Source organism: Camponotus floridanus, unplaced genomic scaffold (assembly GCF_003227725.1).
Source record: "Camponotus floridanus strain SB8 unplaced genomic scaffold, Cflo_v7.5 scaffold12, whole genome shotgun sequence".
NCBI lineage: Eukaryota > Metazoa > Arthropoda > Insecta > Hymenoptera > Formicidae > Camponotus > Camponotus floridanus.
The window spans coordinates 1,144,666-1,166,886 of NW_020229237.1; the positions used below are offsets into that span (position 1 = coordinate 1,144,666).

A 22,221-nucleotide genomic window follows, 5' to 3' on the forward strand; every position below is an offset into this window, starting at 1 on the left:
ACGACCTTCAGACATCCTTTCACCTTGCCGTGCCAATGTCCTGTCGAGCCATCCTCCGGATCCTTGGGTTCAAAGATTGAAAGTAATCTTTACTCGGGTGGTTTGCTGAAAATTTAATAATTCAAACAAGAAAATTCATATATGTATGCGAAAGATAGGTTCGAATTTTGGCAATATTTGTATGAAATAATATAAAATTATAATTTAGATTTCAAAAGCTGCAGCAGCATCTAACAGAATCTCTAAGATTAATTCTGAAAAGAGAGAGCAAATATCTCTATATCTTAGAGAAAGCTAATGATTAATAATATCTAATCTTTAAATTATTTGTTAAAACTATTTGTGACAAAGAACAATAATATTTCTATTTGCAAGCGTAGAAATTAAAATATATCGAAAAATCTCCCTCATATCTAAATTAAAAAAAATGTTAAATTATTAACAATGCAAATAAGATTTTTATATCCATTTTTCTGACATGTGGAGTTTCTATATGTAATAGTATTTTCCATATTTTTTCATATTTATATTTTATTTATTTTCATCGTGTTACGCACGAAAGATCAAAGAATATACATTTTGAAAGTGGACCTGCTGAAATATTAATCGGTCATTGACTGGTATATCAACTAGGACCCCCATTTTCTCCGTCCTCCGAGTGGTGCCTACAACATCATCTTATCGTTCACCTTCTCCATCTCCGACATCTCATTATGCATGACAATTATCGACCTGTCAAAAGAATCTTTGTGGATCCAGGCAGACAGATAGGCCGTTGAAACAATGGGAGCACAACACCGCAGATTGCCGATGCTAGGAAGAGAGATGACGGGGCTGGTCGAACAAATGCGGAGAGGAGTGTCGTCCACGTGGATCAATACTGAAGAGCGTGCAGGCGCCTCCACCTTTTGCTACGAGCAGTACTCTCGCGCCGCGGACACGCGTCGCACGCTCCTCCACCGCGTCGGTCCTTCGTGCAAAGGTCCGAGGGTTGACACGGGGACGCCGTCGTTGCCCGCCGACGTTGTCCTTCGTCCTCGCCCTGCGGGAGGATGCGAATCACCCGTCGATCGAGAGGAAAGGATCCTTAGATCTCGTGCGCGACGTGCCTTACTCGTTTCCCGCTTACTCAATGCACTTTTCTCTCATCTTCATTCCGTGATACATCCGGAGAGACACAACACGAGAGACGCTCTTGGATTTGTTTGCTCGCGTGTGACAAGATCTACGTGCGTATACATTGTTTATTCTCTGTTGCCTTTTTTCATATAAATATTGTACGTTTATTTCATTTTTCTGTTTTTGCATTTTTCTACGTTTACTCGGTATTAAAGAGTAGATTTTTGATTAATTCTATCCATAGATCAGCTAACTTTAACTACGTCTAATTTATAGCCAGTGTTTTTAGTGATCTAGGAAAAGAAGGCAATTGTCCCCGATAACTTTACCCAACAGTTTATTGAAGGTAAAGTCATCGGATATATACATATAAGCAAGTTGCATTAGTTGCTATTTGATCATGAAAGAATCGTTTTACTTTACCGAAGTATTTTTCTTTTAAGAGAAAAAGAAACCGTGAGAGAAATTGTTTCTTTTTTTTCCTATAATATATTTAGCAAAAAAAAGAAGTATTCTTAAAAGATATTCTTCGTTCTTTTCATTTATGTGAAAGATCATTTGTGGAGTATATATTGTGGAATATATATTGTGGAGTATATATTGCAAAGCTTTTTTAATTATTTATCAATTATTTATACATAGATTTACTTGTTATTTTAGTGACTTCTCGAAGTACATTGCTTATTCAAAAATATTTGAATTTAACTTAAGCATTGTTATTATTTCAAAGCGATCCTTACTTGCAATCGAGAAAAGGTTCATATTTCCATAGAAATATTATTCTTAGAATCCCAGGTTTTTTTTCTTTGCGCGCCGTACTATTATTCAAATAAATGAGTATCTATCGAATGATTGCATATGGTTCGCAACAAGATTCAAATTGCAATATATATAATTTTGAAACTGAATACTTTTAATATAATATTACTGATATACTAATGTTAGAAATATAAATTAGAAAACATCTCTTGTATATAAAAGAAATATTCTTTAATTAAAAAAGTGTAAAATATCTTTTTCTTATAATACATATAAATAAGAATAATTTTAAATCGAAACTTTTTATTATTCTACAGTATAGTACATTTACATAATATGTTCTATATTACATGAGGCTCTTTAAATAATAAAAAATTATAGAATTTTTTTAAAAAAAAATATCTTCGAGAATCTCTGAGTTTAATAAAATTTAATTAAGAGATAATTATCATGAAAAAATGATAGTAAAAAATATTCTTATATATTAAAATTACACATTAAAAACTTAAATATTTCAAATACTCTATCTGTATGTTTCCTCATTTTTTGCTTATTAATAAAGTATTAAATAAAAATAATACATTTATATTTGATCAGTGCACTTAATAACCAGTGTGATTAATAAATAAAATAAAAAAGAGATATAAAATAAAAAAAGGTATTGTTATCTAATGTACACCTTAAAAAATATGACTCCGTACGTCATCGATCTCCATGCATTGACTATTCGATTGTTCGTCAAAAAATTTCTTGCAAACACCTTATTGCGATTCATAAATAAGTCAAAATAATCTTGTTTTATGATTTATCACGCGGCTAAATACGAAAAATAATTTGTCTCATATCGTTTCGTGTGTCTTCCGCGTTTTAGGCTTCCCGACAGCTATTACACGCGACTCTTGTTGAGAGTCATTAAACTTTCGCAGTGATAAGCATCGCTGAACTACAGATGAAATTTTTCTTTCTTATCGTGTAGTGTTGTGCTATTTAATCTTTTATTTCTTTAATTTTTCTTATATTAGATTATGTATTAATATCCTCTTATTGTCGATGTAAATGATAAAGAAAAAATAAAAAAGAGAAAAAATTTAAGACCCGTCAATATTGTGGAGTAAACTTATCTTAAAAAGACATCAATTTAATTGACAGTATTGACAGTTTTCTTTTCTCGCCAGCAAATATCATTTATTTTTATGATAACATACATAGTTTTATTTGCAAATATCATTTATTTTATTATAACATACATAGTTTTATTTGCACAAATTTAAATTAAACAATCCATAAATTAGGCTTAACTTGATATTTGTTTGTAATTGGATTAGAGATGCTTAAAAATGTATGTATGCAATATATCGATACTTTAAATCATTTCGTTAAATATCATAAGCATCACTCGTAATAATGATAAAAAGATTCCTACAATGATCAATAATAAAAATCAATAATAAAAATAATTAATTAATATATACATATTCATCCGAATATTATCCGAACATATATACATATTATCCGAAAGTACACAGAAATTAAATACATCATTAAATAATATTTTCTGACGTGAAAAGAAAACTGTCAATACTAAACTAATGCCTTTTCAAGATAAGTTTATTCCACAATATTGAAATATAGAATTTTGAATATATCGAAATAGCCTACGATATCGATGTTTCACTGTGATAATTAAAATAATAATATTAAAACATATAATTGACAAATTAAAATAATATTTTAAGATTCAAAATATGTGTAAAAGTATTTAACATACTAAATAATATATAAATAAAAAAATATATAATATATCAACTCGAGCTCACAATTTGATATCAGACCACCATTTATACTCTGTTATCGTAATATCAATGCATTGTAAGCATCTTCATAGAAGTGAAAGTCCTTGTTGAATGCGAAAGGCGCGAAGGGCGGCTTGCGTTCGATATTCAGTTCGTGGTAGCAATTGCGAGCGATAAGGTAGAGATAGTGAAGGTTGCATGAATTTGTAACATCAGCTTTTTATAAACGGCATTTATTCCACAATTCGCTGTCGGCAGGTCAAGGTGACGCGATATTACTTAAACTCTGGCGAATCGACGCGCGTTCGCAAACTTACTTAAAAGTTATTATTTTTCAATTTTATTCCCGTTTTTCACGATAATTTTCCGGGAAAAATTTTATCGATTTTATTGTAAAGTTAATTTTAATAATTTTAATTTTCATTAATAATTCTTTTTCTCATGAAATTTATAATTTTTTAAATATCAATGTCTTATATTTAATTTCTATAAAATTGACTTAGGGCAAATTTTTCTGAGCAATTTATCGCGCTGATAAAGGTATTTTGAGCAGAACAACATTTTATTCTATTTAAATAATTTCTATCTAAATCATTTGAGAATTATTTAATTTTTCGTGTTCTTTTTTTCATTTTTAAAAAAGTAACGAGTGTGTTTAACGTAAATATGAAAAAGTTACGTTTTACTTTTCCAATATTTTCCAGTATGAAACCTTCGAGACGTCGCGCACGGGAAAATCCTAAAGGAGAAGATTTTAAGTAAAAAAACATCGAAACTCTCCTCGGTGGTGATTAAAATCCAGTCATCGATTATTCGTACGTACAAAGTGTGACCTGTGGTTATGCGGGCAATTTGATAGAACATCATCGAATTGTGAAGGAAAGGAAATTACAATCAGGGTGCATTCGAGACTGCCAGTAAATCAGGAGGTAAGAACATGTTTAACAAATATGTTAAAGCTTTTTGAAATAACGTATTTCGAATGCTGACGTCGCATTAAATTACATATGTATAATGACTGATAATAAATTGCATTCGAGACTGTCAGTAAATCAGGAGGTAAGAACATGTTTAACAAATATGTTAAAGCTTTTTGTAATAACGTATTACGAATGCTGACGTCACATTAAATTACATATGTGTATAATGAATGATAATAAATTGCCGCGATAATATATACATCTATTTATTAAATACAGAATTTCAACATATACAATATTCAAATGCAAAATACGAACATTGCAAAAACATTTCATTAATATACACGTTTGAACAAAATTACTGCAAATTTTAATCAATAAGCGATATTACAATATGCTTGATATACTTTAATTCTTATCTCATTATTTAATAAAGAGATCAAAAAATATTGAAATATAGATTAAATTTATTTGAGAAACATACATTATATTAAATTTTCAATGATATCAATGTGAAATGAATCTAAACTATTTTAAACTAGTTCAAAGATTTTATATAAATCGTATCATTAAAGATATCGTTCAAAAGATAACAATCTGTCATTGATCACATAATCATCGTAATTCATTTAATTAGCGCCACAAAATTTATATTGCTTTAAGATAATAAAACAACGAACATGTGTAATAAACATTTGCATTTTAAAATAAACATCTGCGTTTATACAATTGTATGTAGAAAAAAGGATGAAAAATATTCAACATATTTTTTATAATTGTTACATTTTGAAGGAAGAAAATATACGTTTCATATTTTGCCGACTATTTGAAACGAGAATACTCATGCGTGATATCAGAGTATAAAATTATTTGACATATATCGTGCGTCACGCAGCAGTTATCGAAAGATTCTGTCGACTTTGGTTAATCGTCTTACGTGTTATTATGATGAGACGAGGATCAAGCGTTATTTTATCACTTGTTCGCATGAGACGTACATGAAAATAAGTGCAATTGACTATATACTGACTAGTTTTGTAATCTATTTTATCATCAGACAAGAGAATCGAGCTGAAAGGTAACAAGAAAAAAGATGAGCTGTCAAGTGTCTCAAAATATTATTTACAAGTCTTTAGTGCGTATTGATTGACTCTAAAAAGATTCACGATGTTTAAACAGATACATATTGAAAGCGTTTAATATGAGAGGTGCGTGTTCGTTGTAAGGAATGAAAATTATCTTATGTATATTTTACGCAAAATCATATTATAAATAGAAATCTGATAAGAAGATTTTCTGATTACATATTTAATTATATTTATAGAAAGATTCCTCGAATAACATTTAATATAGCGAAGGATTTTTTTGGGTTAATGAAAATTAAAAATTTTATTTTAAATTAATTAATTTAATAAAATTTTTTTTCTTAACTAAGGGCATATATTTAATTTCTAATATTAAAGTTCTTAAAAAAGAAAGACAAAAAAATAATTTCTTAATGAAATTTTCGTTGAGAAATTCTTTTTTGTTTTAAATTTTTCGATAAGAAAATATTCATCAAGTTTCTCATTAAATATTCTGTAATTATTATCGTTTATTTATAAATAACGTTAAAGTTACATATTATATATTATTTATATTTGTATTATTTATAATTATAACTTTTGACGTGCAAATAAATGATTGAATAAAGAGAATATAAAATATAACTGATAGTGGTATTTCTGCACATGACAAAAATCTGAAGAAAAATTACACGTATTTTTAACAGTTAGAGCAAAAGTATGAATTGTGAAATACATTGTATGCTACAACAATACTGCATACGAAAGTTCGCAACGGCATTATTTCGTTCTCTACTAGACAGCGTGTCGTGTCTCTCATCGAACATCACGCAAATGATAACGAATGTTCCTTCATATGACAAAGATGCTTCTGTGGTTATCATGTATTCTGATAATAAAATACACGGCAATAATACGTCGAATATAAGCGCATTCGTTTTTTTATCTGATGTATGAAAACATATGCGCCTAATTAGGTTCTTATTATCCCTGATTTGATATTAACTAGCTATCTCTGGTTCTTAGTGGTTTATATCTCTTGTCGCCGTAAAGATACGAGTGATAAAATTCTAAAAATTTGCTTAAAACCGTTTAAACGAGTGATTGTCTACTAAGGAGATGAAAAAAAATTATATAAACTTTTATTATATAGTAACACAATTTGAAAATTATTAAAATTATTATTATATATATATTGATTTATATGTATATTTTGTATATATCGAAAAAACAATTATACACAGACATAGACGCATAAACATATAATAATGAAAACTTGAGATTTGTACATTAAATGAATTAAGAATGTGTATGAAAACAATTTAAATAAATTAAAAACTTTTAATTTTCCTTTTATAACAGTTCTTCTAGTCATTCTTAATAATTTTTTTATTTATATCAAGCAATCTTTATAGGAATTTAATTATATAGATATTAAAAATTAATTTTATATAAAAACGAGTGATTAATTGGAGTCATAAATATAGTGTAAAGGCAGGTACAAAATGATCCCTTGATATATTAATGCATAATTATACAAATTGATTGTATTTTCCCGCGGGTATAACTCGCAGAATACAACATGCAATATTCAGTTGTATGATTAATTATTTATGACATATTCTGCTAATTCTCTCTCGCTGTGTTACGTGTTATAGTATGCTAATTAGCAGTAAGACTCCTTACAACCAGAAGTACTTGCTTAAGTAATATTGTTGGATAAAAATTGTTCTCAAACGAGTTACATTTTTTATGTGACAATACATTGCATTTAAAACTTTTATAAATTCCAGTCTTTATGCACATAATGAGCTTGTAATACTAATTTTATTGATCCTTTATAATTAAATATTTTAAATAATTAAATATTTTTATTTATATATATCATCAGTCATTTATATATTTGCCAATAAAAAGGATATTACAAAATCTGTAATATTCGCAAAAAATTAATATCTATTATTATCAATTATAAAAAAATAAAATAAAATGAGATCAAGATATAATTAAGACAAATATACATGTTGCCTTGTAAAGGAAATAATTTATACAAGTAAAAAACAAGAAGTATGACGCATGCTTCTAATGCAAAATATATGTAAATCTCTTTCTTCTTCTAATCTAATCATAAATACAGTCTGACTGTGTCATATCCACGTGCATGCTTGAATATACAAAGCAACAGCATATTCAAAATAATGCATTCGTCAAACTCATTATCATATTATAATAATAATAAAATAAATTTTCAATGCAGTAAACCGGTTGTAGCGTCATATGATAAAAAATGCGCGTTTATAGAAATCATTGTGCAATAATACAAAGCGATGTGCATGATTATTGGATACGCGATCAGGTGATATGATGTTTTAAGTTACCATTTCTGAGCAAAAATAATTTAAAATAACAAGAGAAAAACAGGGAAGAGAAAACAGGGATATTAGTATTTCACATTGTGTACTCTCTATAAGCTTTCAATATTTCCAAGATAATAATTATTTTATATAAATGATTCATTGAATTATTTCTCATTTCATTTTCATCATATTATTTTTACAAGATTTATATAAAATTTATAAAATTTATATTATACAAAATAGCATATAAATATTTTTATATAAAAATAATATTTTATATAAAAATTATATAATTATTAATATAATAATTATATAATTTTATATAAAAATAATATTTAGCAAAAATAAGATAATAAAAATTGAGAAAAATTATATATCAAGAATATCTCTGTTTAGTTACCTGATTTATCTGAAACTACAGCCTCAATATTAAAACATTCATATAACGTAATATTATCTTCTTTAGATTATTTATTTTAAAACATCGATGATTAAATTTAGTAATATAAAATATTTTTTAATCACTACTCATATAATTCTATTTTATTTACTTATTTTGCTCTTCTTTGAACATTAACATTCATCAGTGCGTGATGCACGACATCGGATCGAAGGATTAATTTCTCAATTGAACATGTGATTCATTCAGAAATATATTCAACGCTGCTTTGAAAAATTGAGAACGTATCTTCAGTAATCAAAAATCAATCAATTATTTTCCTATAAATATATCTATAAATCCACAAAAGCGTATTACATAAGTATATAGTTTCTTTAAACCTTGGATGAACTAATGACCCCTTTTACTTGATGTCTGGCATCGTCACGATTTCGACATGACAAATTATTTCCCTCTCCATGGGATAATCTGACCAGATTCTCGAGCATATCTCAGCACTATCTGGGCGGAGTTTCCTTATCAAAATCACCGGATGACTGTCTCCGCGCTGCTGTCAGCCACCGACTCGTTGCTGCGACTGGTTGCGATCGCTGGTCGCTTACTGGTACCAAGGAGAGTGCGATCGGAAACTATCATCTGGCTGTCAGCCGATGGTAAACAGTCCACCGGCATACATCGCGGTGCATAGACGTGGTTGCGTACGTGGTGCAAAGTGTGCACATGTGCGTGAGTGAATAGAGAGAGAAAGGAAAAGAAAGAGGGAGAAAAAGACGGATCAAATTAGATATACACATCTCATCTGCCCACGCGTGCCTCTTTATTTACTCGTGAAGCAGTGCGACATGAGGACCATTGTCTGATGTTACAACCGAAAGTGCATCCTCCTAGTGTTCGTGGTGGCGGATCTCTTTAACCATCAATGCAGTCGTGGATAGAACTCCAGGAAGACATACACAAGTAGTGTCTTTATAATCTTTCACGTGACACAATTATATTCTTATTGTATTTTTCATCACACTCGTACATAATTCAAAAGTTTTCTCCTATTTTATTCTCTCTTATTATACTTTTTTTATTTATCTACCATAAAATTGATAATCTACAATATGCAATATTTGATTGCGAATATTTGTTATTACAATATTATGTGATCAATCAAATTAACAAATAATTAATAATATCTCTGCATTAATTTACATTATTAATATATAAAAAATTTAATTACATAAATAATACATTAATTATACTAGTGATTTGAGATGTCATGGACTCAAATGATTAACATTACCAGATAGATCGATTTCGCAAGTTGAAAAAGCAACGGATGTTGGTGACAAATTTATATTCGCCGATAAAGCCGTTTTATCATATTTATATTGGATTGTACCTTGTTTATTCGAGATTCTCGAGATATACTCAATGTCTCTCGATGACTTTCAAAGAATGATTATAAGAACGCAGAAACTAAAATGTGTTATCGAAGTGATAGCAGAAAGATCGTGTCGATCAAATTGTATTGATATCCATCATAAACATTTCTTAAAAAGATTTCTTAACTTCAACAAAATGTTTCTTTAATAGCTACAAATGTATCGATAGAGTCATAGAATAGATAGACAACATATTTTTTTCATTAAAATTAATAACACTTATTATTCATAGAATATAAAAAAAATTCATTTACAATGTAAAATAGATGTACAATGTAAATAGATATTTTAATTAGCATTACTTGATAAATATTAATGAGTTTTATTAACAGTTCAAGTGAAGTGAAATTTAAAATGTGATCCAAATATTATAATTGCTAAAAGTTGACACATATGATTTCATTAGAGAAAAATAATCGACAAATCTATAATTAATTGCATTAATCAGTGATCATGAAATTTATACGAAATGCATTCTATTCCGATGCATGATAGTATTAATTAGATTCATCTTGCAGCATGATGCGAATTGACTTTCCGACTTTGTTCGAGATCTCTTTTTCATGCTTATATTACGTAATCATAATTGTTCATATATATAATTATTTTTATATTACTTAATCTGATAAAAATCGCGAAAGAATAATTATTTCGCAATATGGCTGATCGATCATGTGCTAGCTTGCACTTTGACCCAAGTGACGTCACTATGTATGGATTCCCTTATCAACGCTTACATGCGCTTAATTCTTGAATGCTGCGATTATCGGGACAGCGAACCTGGAAAAAATCGGTTAGCTTATCGAAACGAAGTCGGTGATTGAATATACAAAATTTCATACTATTGCAAGTTATTTGTATATTTATAATATGCAAGAAAAATATGCGAAACAGACGTCGATATCAATGTAATAATTTTTATCTCTCTATAGTATATAACTATATAATAATTTCTATTTATAATAACATTACTCTTATTTATTTTATTGCTAAATTAATTACATCAAAAACAAAGTACATCAAAAGATTCTTTCCAACTGTTTATAAAGAGATGAGAACTGCGTTATTTCTAAAATATTATATAAATGTGAAACATCTGTCTGTTTTATTTGAAATTATTTATATATTACATGTACATTATAAATTTACTATTATATTATTTTATTATACATGCCATTATTAAGTATAAATGTAATTCTAACAATGAATTAAACATTAATTTTTTAAATAAAATAATCAGATAATAGGATTTATTAAAATCCTGTTAGCATGAACATAATTATTTATATATTTATATTATATATTTATAATTTTTAAAATGATTTACTTAATTATTTTCGAATCATCGTAATTGATTATTGCTTGTTTTGAAGGAAATATCTCAAATCGATGAACGGCTAAGCAGAAGACGATTAGCTCGAGAATAAACATAATCCAATTTAGTTAATGTTCCGATAATCCAGATAATCCAGATAATCCAGATGACAGATGATAGCAAAAAACAAAGTCAATTAAGAGTAATAGTCGCAAAAATAAGAAATTTTATAATCGGATTAAGCAAATTATTCTGATTGGAAAGTAAACAAATAAAAAATATGTTTGCTATCATTTCAAGTTAGAATATGAATGAATAGACTTCTAAATAGAGAAAGACGCACGACAAATTGCGCAAATGCTAATATTTTTTCAATCAGAAAAAATGTATTTTAACGGACAAAAATTATGAATTTATAGGACTTATTTTAGAGAGGATGAAAAAGAACAAGATTATTAGAAAGTAATAGAGTCTATTCAAAGATAATCGACCTTTGACCTCTTTTATATCTCGAAAGTGCATGAGAATCCCATTGTGAGATATTATATTTAAAGTGAGAATTGATTGGGCTTTCTTGTCATTTCGTTTCGCCTGCGAGATACTTATTTTGCGATTCTCTCCTCAAGATGGAATAAAATAAATCTTCAATCTATTTATGCGTGCCATTTTATAAAATTGGTTGTGACATATTTCTCTCGTATAAACGGTTTATGTGATATTGTGAAAGATTTAATGTGTGCTGCGCCAACCCGCTTTAATATTTGCAATCAACGAATCTGTTTGTACAGTTGATAGATTATCAATACATGCCAGGCGAATTATACAAATGCATGTATTATAAAAATGTTGAAAAATTGATATGTGTGTTATATAAATTAAAAATAATAAATTTTTAGAGTTTAAATTTAGAAACGATTATCTACAAATTTTATAGGAAATCTCTATTTATCATAAAATAGTACACATTATTTTATGCATATGAATAGCGACATTCAATTAATTAAAATCATGTTATAAATCATATTATGACAATATACTTCCTTAGCTGTAAGAAGTTATAAACAAAGGTTAATTTTGACAATTACATTCATCTAGATTAGCGTTATTTAAAATTAGTACAATGGATCAATATTTTCCCATTATTCTCTCTATACAACGCAAACATTCATCTTCTCCCCTTGATAGCTATTTGAAATTGGTTCTACTACCGACGATTTTGCTAATTTCAATATGTGCGTTCATGCTATGTCTCGATAATGTAAAGCTGTAGTAAGCACGTAGGGGAAAGAGTATTAAATAAGGGGACAACGTAATAGAGATTCCTAAATTCTAATTCTACCAAATCAAGCTTTGTTTTGTTTTCGGCAATCTGTTGTATTCTTCGAAGCTATATAAATCACTCTTAAATATCATTATCTGTCTCTCATGATTATTAATAAAGATCAATATTTATTTCTTTACATTAATGACATCTTATGATTGGTCTTTAAAGATTTATTAAAAATTATTTAATTTATATATATATATATATGGCACGTGTGCGTGAAATTACAATCGAATATGTAAATATGCAAGTCTAGATGTATGAAGAACAAAGATAATATATTAAAATTATCATTTTGTGATTCAGACTCATTAATTGCATCTGTCATATACGCTTTTTGATCAATTTTGTTATTGGTTTAAGCTCAATATATCTTTTTTCACTATTATTTATTAAATTGAAAAATAAATATGTCTTTGTTACATGCGTTGATACATTTATGATATAGCGTTAATCGCGACATTTTGTTATTTATTAGCTCTTTCGTTAAAATATCATTTAGCGATTAGCTGACCGTATTTCGAATAATTATGTTTCAAGTAAGATTATTTAATAATAATTTCATTATTTTATAAAATTACGTAATCATGTCATTTTATGACATTTATATACATATTTTTTATCATATATATATATATATATATATATATATATATATATATATATATTGTAAGAGTATTAAATAATATAAATAATATAAATAATTTAATGACATATTTTTTGACAAAACAAGAGTTAATCTTTAATTTTACTAAAATGAATATTTTATATAAACAAATGATATCTTTCAGAAAACATTTCACACAATATAACTCGATTCAAAGCTCAATTTCTTTGGCAAGCTTTTTATATCAACGTTGATAAATGCCTATAGATAAGAAAATAATGTACAAATATTTAATGGACACATTCATTTAATAAGCCTTGTGTTTCTCATTTTTGTACTCATAAAATATCAAAATATTTTATGTTGAGAATGTTTTGTTTTATTTTAAAGTCGATTCGTGTTTTACTCATCTTTCACTGATAATAAGTAAAAAATATATGTTTGATATAATATCATTTACAAAACGAAACTGTTGTGTTAAATATATTTTATTCAATAAGTCATTTGTGTTACATCATTTAAAAAATAATGAATTGACATTGTAAAAATTCAATAGAATTTCGTGATTTTTCATATATAATTATTATTAATATATAATTAATATATAATTAATATTAGAAATATTTAAATATATATTGTGTTTATATATAAATATATATATATATATATATATATATATATATATATAAAGAAAAGTACAATAAGTGAAAAATACAATATTTCACAGACAAATATATTTTTAATGAATTTTTAATACTAATATAAAAAAATCACGATATTAAATTCCTTTTAGAGATTCCATTTATAGAGAAATTCTAACATTTGTGTAGTGTTATCACGGAAATGTATGGTATTCTGTTCTTGAGATTAGCAATGATTGCGTTGGGAATTTGGAGAGCATTTCATAAAGATAATTATTGGCGATCACGATAATCAATGTGTGATATGAAGAGAGCATTAATTACCCTTAGATTTGAATCATCATCTCAATTATATAATTAATACGTTTACAAGCAAATTGCATACGATATTCGCTACGAATCACCACATATGCCCACCTTAAAATGACACGCCGTCATTTTTGTCTCTATTAAACCGCCAATTATCGCCGCATGTCTACGGAAAAGTGCCGTATCACAAGGACTTTTTCATTTGACGTTGTTGCCGCTCGTTAATGCTCTCATTGGCCCGTCCGCCGACGTCCGCGCTTGATCATCATCCCGAGCATTGTCCGCTTCCTCGTCCAAATTCGTTTGCTCGTTCCGAAACCGGAAGCGTAGCGCAATGCACCGCGTAGCGTTAGTTCCTTTTGTCATTATATGCTCCCTATCAGCATTTACTTCATAAAGTACTAAAATATTTTATATATGTTTAGATCTTCTCATTAAAAAAATTCTTTATCTCTTTCATTAAAAATACAATATAGCATTTAAATATATGAAATGTATAATATTTTAATAATTAAAAATCTATATTTCTAATATTTTACTTTTAATATAATCAGAGATATCTTTTTGTAATTTTTTAATAGAATTAAAAACTGTTTTATATAAAATTTAAATTAGTTTTTGCAGCAAAATTTTCTTATATTATTTATAAAACATTTTATATAAATTATATTTAATAATTTTTATAATATGAATGTTTTACTAATTTTTGTAAAAGAGGAAAAGAAGAGAACAAAGATACATTTTTCCACAGATAAACTACGAGTAATTTTTTTAGAAATGAAACAATACGATCATTTCCTCTTTTCTTTTCAAATTAATCCTACTTTATTATAAAGACAGCCCGAACAATTAGGTCGATCATTATGAGACTCGTACATAGGTACCTGAGTAATGGTATTGCGGTAATTATCCATTTGACGGTTCAACGACAATGACAATGCGATCTTGACATTCCGTCAAATGACATCACGAGAGGAATCTTGAAAGTGCAATGAATGGATGATGCATTCGAGACAATTGTCTTTACCACGCAAAAAAATTTTTCTACGAAACACACTGCACTTTTTATCTATAATAATAAAGAAAATTGGCTTTCCAGAACAAATTAAAATACCATTTTTAGAGAAGGGAGATGACACGTATCACAATATAATAAAACAATTTAATAAAGCAATTTAATAAATATTGTTGACGAGTTTTCGAATAATAATTTTAATCGATTAGCATGATGATTTATTCAGCTATATCGCGATTGGCAATTTTTTGCTGTATGATTAATTATTCGAAATTATCAGAGAGTAGATCAATATTTTGTCAATTATTACTACCCCAGTCCAACACACGAATATTTAATGTACACATTAATAATTTCCGCAGTGAGTACGTCTTAATAAACTATATACACCAAACTTAATACATTAATTATATTTAAAGAGCACACATATAAGATAGAAGGTCGCCGCGGTAAGACGCGGACCTTCAAAGAACATTTCATTGAGTATGCATAACGCGGATTCACGACATCGTCATATTCTACTGTCTTTCTCAGCAAAGATACACACTGATCCGAGGCGACCCTGACAGTACGTGTATACGTCATTTGCGTTTATATCGAGCGCTTCAATTGCGTTCGTCGCCGACAACTGCACCTGGCAGCGCCCACGAAAAGCAGATTAAGCCCCACCGTCCCCTTCCCCGTTCCCTTCTATCCACGACCGATTCGCGTCGCATAAAGCTTGTCTTGCGCCAGTTGCATCTGCGACGAGGATGCATATGTGATGTGCAATATTTAATTGTTTCCCGCCATGTGTTATCGGGACCGATATAAGAAATGTTGCCCGTTCGGTGATCATCTCAAACGTCTCGCGTGATTGAGCGCCGTTGAAATCGAGAAAGAGTTGTCGGGCAAGGATAAGAATAAAGTTTAACTTCGGAAACGAGGTAACTTTAGGCAAGAAAAGCTAATAATATGTTAAAAATTTTGTTCTAATCTCCTGACTCATGTTATCTGTCATTTTATCATTTAAATAAAACAAATTTAAAATAAAACAAATTTAAATTTAAAAGATTTATTTTAAAAACTTTATGTTGTTATTAATATTTATTATTGTTTAAAAGTCATTAAACAAATATTTAAAAAAAGCATGGTTAAAAGAAATAGAATATATAGGTAAAATAAACAAAGAGACCTTCACAATTAAAAATAGGAAATCTAAATATTAAATAAAAACAAGTAACGCGAAAAATTTTATACACAAAGAAAGAGAAGTATATATATCACGACTTATATATCTTCACTTAATAACTTGTTTAATTTTTGTTATGAGATGAAAAAGGAACTCTGTCGTATAACGTGCATGTCAAAATTAACATCCATGTAGGTGGATAATCATAGTACCATATTTTTCATATGCCTATTCATGTCATAATGTGCATTATCTGACAAGAATAAATGTCATGCAGCGTATTCTAACAAACTTTGCATCCCATTTTTATTCATAATTATTATAATCATCTCACATATTTTAATTGTTGTAATTTCAATTTTTTATGTCATATAAAATTTAAGAAAAAATAATACTTCAATAAATTTCATTAAAATTGTATTTTTTACTATGCATATAATCATCTGTAATCGTAATAATGTTGTTTATATTATCTATTCATAATTTTATTTACGTGTAAAAATGTTTCACGTTCAAAGTGATAAGAATCATTATAATTTATATAATGTATTATATCACATTACAATTTATATATTTTTAAAATCGATAATTTGCTTTATATTTATTATTCTCATATTTTCCTAACACTTATAAATGACTTTTACAGTTACTTGTTGATCAAAATATGACAATGGCCACAATTTATAATGTAATATTAAAAATAATTAAAAAAAACTTGATGAAAAGAGAGACAATATATTTTATTAATAATTTTAATTAAATATAAATTGAGAGAGATTTGCAAATAAAATCTATTTTAATTAAAATATGACAAGAAAAAATACTCTGTATTTTTTTTATTTTAAAATATCTCTTGCATTTTTTTATACTCGGTAAATATTGTCACCCTTAAATTAATTTACAAATCGTCTCTTTTTCTGATGCCATTAAAACGTAGTGGTGAATTCAATCATGCCACTTACTGTCATTTATTCATCAACTATATTGTCATCATTGTCATTACCGTTATCGTCCCCCATAATTGCAGATTCTTGCGCGTAAAAAACTTCGTCACGTTGAAAAGAAATCCGACACGTGCGGAACTTTCTGTTCTATGAAACAGCTGCTTGAATCCCAGAATTAAATTGCACGATTAGCATGATAATCGAATCGCTTTTGCGAGCGTGAAAGGAGCAGAATACCAATAGAATCGTGGCGACCATGGTGGCAGTTACACGATCGATGTATAAACGTAAATTTATAGATAGACGACTGTATATCGCAGCTATTTCTGTTGCAAAAAAACTTACATCCTAGACAATAATAGTGATATCAAACTTTTGTTTGCGAGATGCTTTATTTATGCATGCAAGTTGCCGTCTGTCTGAAGCTTTGATCGATCGACTTAGAACTAGCTGTTAATCACGATCTCAAATGACTATAGACTTGAAACACAAAACTGAACATTTTACATACTGATTTACACGGAAGATTAAAAAAAAGTAAACATTTAATCTAGACATTTTCTCAGCAATTTCACGTTGATCTTTTTATTTTCTTAAAATTAAAAGTTTTCTTTATTAAAAATAAATCTTATTATTTTATTTATACATGCATCCTAATTTTTGGTAATTTTTTTACACATTCCATCATGAGCGTGACATCCACTTAATATTAAAGCTGCTCTAACAACCGTTGATAAACGTGAGAACACAGTGATTAAGGATGTCGAAGGAAATTAGTAAATGTCTCAGAGGAAGAAGATGATTACGAGACAAAACCAAAAAAAATATCGTAATAACTGACTATATTATTACGCTTATTTCTTCTAAGAAAAACCGACAATAAGTATTTTCAATTTAAATAAAAGAGGATTTTGTAATATTCCATAAGCTTCGAATTGAATATGATTGTTGATTAAATTAAACAATTTGTAACATCAAATTGAAACAATGAAACGTATCGCTGAAACTGTTATTTAATTATATTTTTAATATGTTTTTGACACAAAAAGATAATTATAATCTCTTTATAATCTTTATCGATGTTTAATAAACAAATATTGTTTGAAGCGAAAAGTTACATATAAAATAAAAATTACTCTGTACGTTAACATGAAATAATTATGCATTAATTAAACATTAAATTAAATTAAACATTAAATTTGTTTATGATTCAAGATATATAGGTCTTGACATCAAATGATATTAACATATTTGCCTTTAATATTAATAAAATTATTTGATAAATCTAATATAATTGCGATTTATTTATATAGTTCATTAGAAGTTGAATTTCTAAATTATATAAAAAATTAACTACTTGAATGTTTTAGATATTAACTTTAAACGTTAACTACTTGAAATGTTTAGAAAAATATATTAAAATTTTTATCAATTTTTTTATTTACATCGAATTTGTCATAATACAAAATTAATGTGTGTGCATGCATATAATTAAATCTCATAAATTTATTATTCTGAATAATGTACAACATTTAATGATTTGTATAATCGCTATGCACTCATGCGATTCTATATTGCAACAACATGATTATGACAAAGAAATATATAATTAAATCAAAATGTTAGCTTTACATAGACGCTTAAAGTCGCTTTCATTTTCGTTTATCATGACAATGCATATCAATGCAGTTAATTTTCATTAAAATGTCACATTTGAATTATACATCTATTTTCCCTTTTCTGATTTGTAAACCGCGTTCAATTTGTCAACCGCGTTCATTCTCATATCTGAATTTTGACAACTATCTCCAACTTTTCTCATTTTCACACATAATCATAAAAACTATCTCCAACTTTTCTCATTTTCACACATAATCATAAAAATATTTCTAAGCTGATCATTTGTCAGTTACAAATGATACAATGATCGAATGCAGTGATTTTATGCATTCATTCAGCATTGCAAGTGCGTTTTCTATGTAATATGAGAACAGGTATAGAATGCGTAGCAAGTAGAATAAAATGATATCTTTTACTACAGAGTTGTGTAACTTGTATTCATATCGGTCCAATAAAAAATAATCGGCAGATTGAATAATTGTAATGATTGATAAGATATGCAACTTTGAATGAACCTTGAAAAAATATATTCAATAGAAACAAATACTATTTTAATATGAAAATGGGAAAATATATTCAAAAGTTAAAAGAATTCATTTTTTTAAATACAAATTGCATTTGCTATTAGATAAGCTATAATTTGCTATAATTTTATACATATGTATATATATATATATGTGTGTATATCGTCATATTGATAGTATAAATGAATAATTTTACTAATATTATCAACATAAAAAACTCCATATTCTTTAATTAGTCATAAAATTTAGATTAAATTTAAAATTTAATAGTAAACAAAATGCCATTATATTAAGTCATTTTTAATACTGTCAAGCTTTATGGGCTGCAGTTAATATTTGTATGTATTTCCTATTATCATATGTACAGACAAAAAATAAAATAAATATAAATGTTTTTAATCTGATCGAATATCCAATATACATATACATAATAATTTCTATTAATTTAATTTATTCAGAAAAGACATTATCTTTTTCTTCTTAAAGAACCTAATTCGATTGTGAAACCAACTATATAAACGAAAATTGTAACACTGCAGAATCCGCTAAATTCATTCTCATTATCGAACAAAAGGTCGGCGAGAGCGAAATATATGTATTTCTCACGACAATAACAAAATATATATATATATATATATATATATATATATATATATGTATTAAAAGCTTGAGACAAATATATTGTCGTGAATGCAATGTGGAAATGTGCATTATTATTGATACATATACATATTATTTGTTAAGGAACTAGTCACAAAACTAATTTATTACAAAATCATATTTAATTACATATATGACACAGAATTATTATGCACAATTAAATCATATTTAATGAGACATATATGAAATTTAAATAAACTACATGGAAGATTAAAGAAGTAAATGATTGAAAGAAATAATATGAAATTTAATAGCATAAAAGAGAAACAGAGGAGGAGAAGTGGTCGTCAGCAAAGTGAGCCTCCGGCTGAGGAAGTTTAATTATTATTAACTCGCGTCACAGTAGTTACGTAGATGGTCGCAGACAGACGCCCACGAAATATTTCGTGGATAAACACCCACGAACTATTTTGCGATGCACGCTCACGTGCATGTTTGGCATTTTCCTTCACCACTGAAATAAACATACAACTTTCAATTTATTTCATTTAATCGAACAGACATAAATTCAATATTAATAAGAAAATACAAAAGTACAATTTTCGATAATAAAACCAGTATTCTGTACGATATTTTTTATAGAAAATTTATCATCAGCAGCAACACGATTCGAAAAAAGAAATCAGACAAACGAACTCGATAACATTTCCGCCGGTTGAAAACTTGTTAATGTGTTAATAATAGAAACATGCTACAGCAACGAATGCATAAAAAGAAAATCTACATTGCAATAATTTGAATTGAACGTTCAATTTATTTTCACAGACCGTGGATGCAGCCGAGAGCTGGCAGTGGTGGGGCCCACGCGGGCGGGACAGGTGACGATGAGGCCCCGAAAGATCCGGGGGCGCGGATCACCCATCAATCTTATACGGAAAAGGATTATGAAGGTAAGAGACATCAAAGACTTTTCTTAAAGCGAATAAAAATTAATCGTAATCAACACAAATGTTTTTTTATACTATTACTTAGAAATAAATAGAAATATTATTAATTCATTAAAGGCATTTTATAATTATATTGATCATTATTCGATTGTACTTTCCATGATGATCAAAAATTTATAATTTCAGATATATAACTATTAATTAACTGATATATTGAATCTATCGAATTCCATATTTTAGGCTATATTATATTAAAGCATAGTTTGATGATGTACCAAAATATATGAATATTTCAATGAGATTAATCAGAATTAATTTTTCATAATGAATATCAGTCAAATTTATGCGATTTAACGATATGAAAAAACAAAATATCTTATTAATAAAAAAAGAAAAATTACAATCTTTAATAATTCCTATGACTCTTGCTTTGCAAAGTTTATGTAAAATTCTTTCACCGCTATTTTAGAAGTAAAGAATAACGAATCGAGCTTCTGTTTTGTAAGCATCAAATCTCCAATAGGCAATGTGCTATAGGTCAGTCTGATATGAATTTGGCTTCAGTGTTTGCTCACATGACGATCCTCGCGCGTATAGGAGCTTCGAAAATCGTTATTTCGTTAAACAACACCATCAGCTATAGATGGATAGATACATGTGACCAGGTCACCTTGTACCAATGAAACGTATGGATAGAGGCCATATATGTCATGATGATCTTGCATCGTAAACGTTAAGCCCTTTATCAAAACAAATTAATCACTTCGTCTAGTAGCTGATCATTTTCTTCCACCGACGAAGTTTTATTGAAAAATGTCAACCAGTCTTTACAGACAAAAACTTTATAGAGAATGACTAAATTATAGCTTAAACCTTTCTCAATTGCTTCTAGTAAAAATTTTTCGTTAAATTTTCGTTATCTGCTTTATGGAAAAAAGCTTTTATATTTTATAAACTATATTATATTTCAAGAAGGATATAATGTGTGGCACGGAATCATTATTTATTAAAAGATGTCTAATCGTATTATAAAAATATCAAAATATATATGCAATATATAGATACTTTGATCCAACACTACCTCAATCTAATGCTGGATAGTAACTTCAATGCTCATTTTTATTTATATATATATATATAATGCCCTTTTATAAACATATAACACATAACGTAAATATCTATATATCATGCTTCTTTTATCATTTTCTTATTGCAACATTCTCGTGTGATATCAGTACAAAAACTACAATATTCTTATCAAAGTAATCACGAGATATTTATGAAGCTTAAGACTACGCATAATGATAGTCACTGTAAACTATATTATGTTGAAAGGTTGCACTGTTAATAATATCAGAAAAG

General features: G+C 27.8%; 2 protein-coding genes across 22 annotated transcripts in view; one reads left to right on the plus strand and one right to left on the minus strand.

Annotated features, from left to right (window-relative positions):
- The first annotated feature begins 759 nt into the window (after positions 1-759).
- LOC105258975 (sodium-driven chloride bicarbonate exchanger) overlaps positions 760-22,221 on the plus strand; it is a 48,503-nt gene continuing 27,041 nt past the window's right edge. For 9 of the 21 annotated variants that reach the window (XR_003123754.1, XR_889784.3, XR_889783.3 and 6 more), the window contains exons 1-2: positions 761-1,229; positions 20,738-20,862. Coding sequence is in view for 17 of the 21 variants with exons in the window: in XM_011270595.3 (XP_011268897.2) it covers positions 784-1,229; positions 20,738-20,862 (571 nt within the window). In the remaining 4 variants the exon portion in view is untranslated. Of the gene's footprint in view, positions 1,230-4,375; positions 4,601-8,924; positions 9,370-15,787; positions 15,980-20,737; positions 20,863-22,221 lie in introns of those variants that run through there. The other 12 variants (XM_025415359.1, XM_011270597.3, XM_011270600.3 and 9 more) reach the window with 6 other exon arrangements.
- LOC105258974 (PC4 and SFRS1-interacting protein) overlaps positions 10,489-22,221 on the minus strand; it is a 51,462-nt gene continuing 39,729 nt past the window's right edge. Inside the window, exon 13 of the mRNA XM_011270591.3 lies at positions 10,489-10,622. Coding sequence (XP_011268893.1) covers positions 10,586-10,622 — 37 coding nt within the window. The 3' untranslated portion in view covers positions 10,489-10,585. The remainder of the gene's footprint in view (positions 10,623-22,221) is intronic.